This window comes from Limulus polyphemus, unplaced genomic scaffold (genome assembly GCF_000517525.1).
Source record: "Limulus polyphemus unplaced genomic scaffold, Limulus_polyphemus-2.1.2 Scaffold4068, whole genome shotgun sequence".
NCBI classification, from domain to species: Eukaryota; Metazoa; Arthropoda; class Merostomata; order Xiphosura; family Limulidae; genus Limulus; species Limulus polyphemus.
Genome location: NW_013669678.1, coordinates 98,594 through 103,349, shown reverse-complemented (window position 1 = coordinate 103,349; position 4,756 = coordinate 98,594). Strand labels below are relative to the sequence as shown.

General features: G+C 33.3%; 1 protein-coding gene across 1 annotated transcript in view; it reads right to left on the bottom strand.

The window, feature by feature from the left end:
• Positions 1–4,756, bottom strand: part of LOC106470534 — a gene marked incomplete at its 3' end in the record, with an annotated part of 60,530 nt that overhangs the window by 4,270 nt on the left and 51,504 nt on the right. The window contains exon 15 of the mRNA XM_013931093.2: positions 536–652. Coding sequence (XP_013786547.1) covers positions 536–652 — 117 coding nt within the window. The remainder of the gene's footprint in view (positions 1–535; positions 653–4,756) is intronic.

The following is a 4,756-nucleotide window of genomic DNA, read 5'->3' as shown; positions in this document are numbered from 1 at the left end:
AGAGACTGAATATTAAATCTCCAATATATTCCGAATATATTGGAGATTTAATATTCAGTCTCTGAATTATTAAATAATTCAGAGACTGAATATTAAATCGCCAATATATTCAAATAATTCAGAGACTGAATATTAATCATTAATATATTCAAACAAATGGACACAGCAAACGTAAATTATAAAACAGAAAGAATGTCTAGCTAGCATGTCTTACAAACCTGTATCTTCAACACAAAGATTCGAAACTCTATAACGCGAGCGCTTTCGAAAGGTGGATCTTTCTTATTCTTTTCTAGTTTCTTCCTCTAACATCACAAACCTGTATCTTCAACAGACGTGCATCTCTAACTAGTAACTTACTGACACAAAAAGTCAGTTGTCAAGCTGACCTTAATAAACTAACCGACTCTACAAGAGAGTTTCTGGTTGCTCGTCAGGAAATCCTTCTTCAAGATGTAACCACCAGTTATTTATCCGCTTGTGAGTATATTATACATCATGATACATCTTTATATGTAAAAACAAATGTTCTAACCTGTCCTATCTGAAGTACAACAGATTCATTGGTGGAGCTACACATAAAGCTGAAGAAGTTTTCAATAGAGACGTCAGAAAATGTTCTATCTTGACACTGTTTTAAAATTGACAGCTCCTAGGAGAAAAACAAAACACACTTTAATTTTCAAGATTCATTGAACTAAGATCTGGATATATCATATTTACGAGTAGTTTTCTACGTGAGGAATTTAAAAAGTTTAAAATATTAGAAAAAAAAGAAGTATTCTAACTGATATAAGAATTGTTGAAATATATTTAAGTAAAGAACATCCCTAAGTATCTAAAATGGAAAGTTCCAAACAGTATTTATTGATAGCAGTACATTATAGAAGTAAACATATTTTGAGTTAGAAATATAATTTGCGTCATGTGTTTATATTTATGATTCAAACAAATAACATCAACAGTTTGGTAACATTAAACCTCACAGATTTATTTGAATTACAATGTTTGATCAAATTATATATATATATATACAGTACATAGGTTTACCTAATCACATTTACTCCATTGTTACACTAAAAACCTGGAAAGAAACGGTTAAATCTCCGAAAGATGTGGTTAGTGCAAATGCATTATTACAACATATCTATAAACAACCTAAATCAACAAAAGATTTCTAAAGAGGTATCAGTTTGGAGTCCAGTGGACTATCTAATTGAACAGAAGATTCCTAAAGAGGTGTCAGTTTGAAGCATCAGTAGACAACCTAAATCAATATAAGGTTTTTAATGAGGTATCAGTTTCAGCTCCAGTAGACAACCAAATCTAAAAAAAAAGCACCAGAGAGTTACCAGTTTCAGCTTCAGTCACCATGAACGTCAAATGTGTGCCCTGGTGGAACAGTATAATGGCAGGTAAAAGATGAAAGATCCAAGAATTACCAATAATTCACATTATCTAGAATGAATCCACGTTGACAAAAATGAATTAATATGGATTAGAACATAGTGACAACAGGGAACGAGACAATCCATTCTAGTCTTGTTTGAAACATGGTGTTTTCATCATTTTTAGACACCCTGTATTATGGCACAAAAGTTACTTTTAAAGCTCGCAAGACCATATATTTACTAATTTAATTCAACGAATTTTAAGTCATTCTAGTATATTTCATCACGAACTACTAGTCCTTCCGAGCCTTCCAATATTTATTATATAAATATATTTCGACGTCAATAATTTGAGAGTTTATTTTCATCAATAACAAAATGGACGAAAACACAACCGCCAGTCACGTGATTTGTAAACATGTATCTGATTGGCGGTTGTGTTTTCAAACAAACAGTTTAATCCAAATACAAAAATAAAAGGATAAAAACGCAACAGACCAATAAGTATGTGACTGAAAAACAAACAATCCCCTCCCCCCCCCCACTACCTTTCGTTTAATGCTATTACTTCCATCCACCTTATGGCAATTATTTTTAACTTAAATATTTTATATAATAGCCAAATGTCCTCCGGTGGGACATAGATAAGTTTGCGGAATTACAACGCTAAAATCCGTGGTTCGATTCCCCGAGGTGGACACAGCACATAGCATATTGTACCATTGCTGTAACCCAAACAAACAAATACTAGCCAATCTCTAAAGTCGCTCCAGAATGGCATCGTCATCAGATGGCGTGCACATATCCATAAACGGGTGTTTGTTATTAAATGTTATTTATATTCGTTTTCCGAAGCTGTAAACACAGTTACTTGTAGGTGTGACTAACTGGTTTTGTGCGTATGTGTTTCGGATATTTGCGCCAAGCTACACAAGGGTTGTCTCTACTAGCCTTCCCAGTTTTTAACTCATAGGCTAGAGAAACGCAGCTAGTCAACAGTACCCACCGCTAATTATTAGGCTACTCTAATCGAATAATGAGATTTTACTGTCACTCTTATAACACACTCCCGCTACCACAAAGTGCGAAGCGCAATTTTGAGGCAATCGGACATGAACCAGGGACTTTCGGATTCACAGCTAACCACTAGGTCACGTCCTGACCAACTACTTGTTAAAAATTCCTTAATGTTACAAGGCAACAGTTCTTTGGAGAAATATTCGACAGTTTATACCACATGATTCTATAAGCCTTAAGCCTCCTTCTTTTAAAACTCGTTACGATTTTCTGATCTCTATTATACGATTTTCATCGGTAGATGGCAGCAATTGGAGACTGACTGACCGCTAGGGTCCTTCAGACGACCTCTTCAAAAAAATTATTGGTTCAAGGAAATATCAGACTTCAGTAGGAAACTACATAATAAAGCTCTGATTATAATATAATATTCGCGAACATTGGAGCATTTAATCATCATAGCTCCGGTGAATAAAAACATGCGTTTATGTCAGTTACTTGTGTATTTCGAATCTCATACACTGTCACGAGAGTGTTTTATTGTCTGATTATATATGTTCAGACTAAATGATCATACTCAGGTATTTTCTGAAATAGCTCATGATAATGAAAGTTGATTATATTTCTTGTTACTGATTTTATCTGACTCAGTTCTGAATGTGTTTTGTTTTATGTAATTACGATACTTCCTGGAAGTCAAATATATATATATTGTTAGATGTTGATATAAAACAAAAGGTGGAAATGACCCGAGTTCCATATTTGGTTTCATTTCATAAAAAATAAAAGACGATTATAACGAAAGAAAATCTAGAACGGTGTTCAAATTAGCAAACACTTTCATGTCAGTAAAACACAGTACTCAGACCTCGCTCTGAGTACTGTGTTTTACTGACATAAAACTGTTAGCTAATTTTAACATCCATTAAAATTAGCTAACAGTTTTATGTCAGTAAAACAATTTACATACAGCCTAAGGAGAAGACTGTGCTATGTTTGATTTTGTCTCCTATGTGAGGTAAGAACTGACATAAAACTGTTAACTAATTTTAACATCTCTCCGAGTACTGTGTTTTACTGACATAAAACTGTTAGCTAATTTTAACATCTCTCCGAGTACTGTGTTTTAGTGACATAAAACTGTTAGCTAATTTTAACATCGCTCTGAGTACTGCTCCTATGTGAGGTAAGAACTATACAAAATCAAACATAACACAGTTTTCTCCTGAGGCTGTATGTAATATTCGTAGGAGCCAAACTACATTCCTACCCTGAAATAGCTGGTTCACATAAAATATTATGCTGATCCATACAATTTACTTTGATATGGTTTTCTATTGTACGATACTGTAAATTATTTACTGGATTACCTAAACGCACTGAACTTGTGGAAAAGTATGGTTGATTACATGTTTATTTAGAACTGTAAATGTCTTGTTTTTTTATAGCAATTCCATTGACCTTCATAAACATTCGGCCGTACCAAAGACAAACATACTAACGGAAGTATCTTAACTCACGTTGCACAAAGAAGTTACGTACATACAGTTCTATTAAAAGCTTCTAGGCATATAATATTCCAAAGAGAGCGCTACACTTATTTGATAACTTGAAATTAGATTCGTTAGAGTTTCAGACAAATGATGAAATCTTGGAAATAAAAATAATTTATTTACTACCCTGTATACAAAGGTAAAAAACCATCTGTGCGTTTTTTATAGTTAAATAACAAATATTAATTCAATATTCTGAAGATTTAAGAAAAAACGTGGAAAAATAATTATAAAAACATGCAGCACGTGCATGTGTTGTAGAATAACATACGTACAAAGCACCATCTAATTGTTTTTTTTTGTCTCCAAACTTTGATATTCTCTTTTCACTATAGAGGGCGTTTTTGAGTAATAGTTTCGAGAAGAGAATATGTAAATAGGAGAAACGTGAGGGGCAAGGAGGTATTGCGTGAATACTGTACAAGTTGGGTAGGATTTTAGAAGTTTAGTAAGAAACACTTGTATAAGGTTATACAGGTTCCTTGTAAAACACATATTTTCTGTAGCTTTCTGTTTCATCAACCATACTGTTAGTGTGAAAGTGCTTTGCAGTCACTATGAGATAAACCTATACACTGGATAGGTGAAATGAAGAAAGAGTGTCGTTGGCCATTATTCAGTTCTACACATTATATAGCTGTACAATAGCAGATATAATAAATAAATTTAACATTCCGAAATTTGTTTAATCCAGTGTATAGGTTTTTCTCATAGTGACTGCAAAGCACTTTCACACTAACAGTATGGTTGATGAAACAGAAAGCTACAGGAAATATGTGTTTTATTGTCACAGCC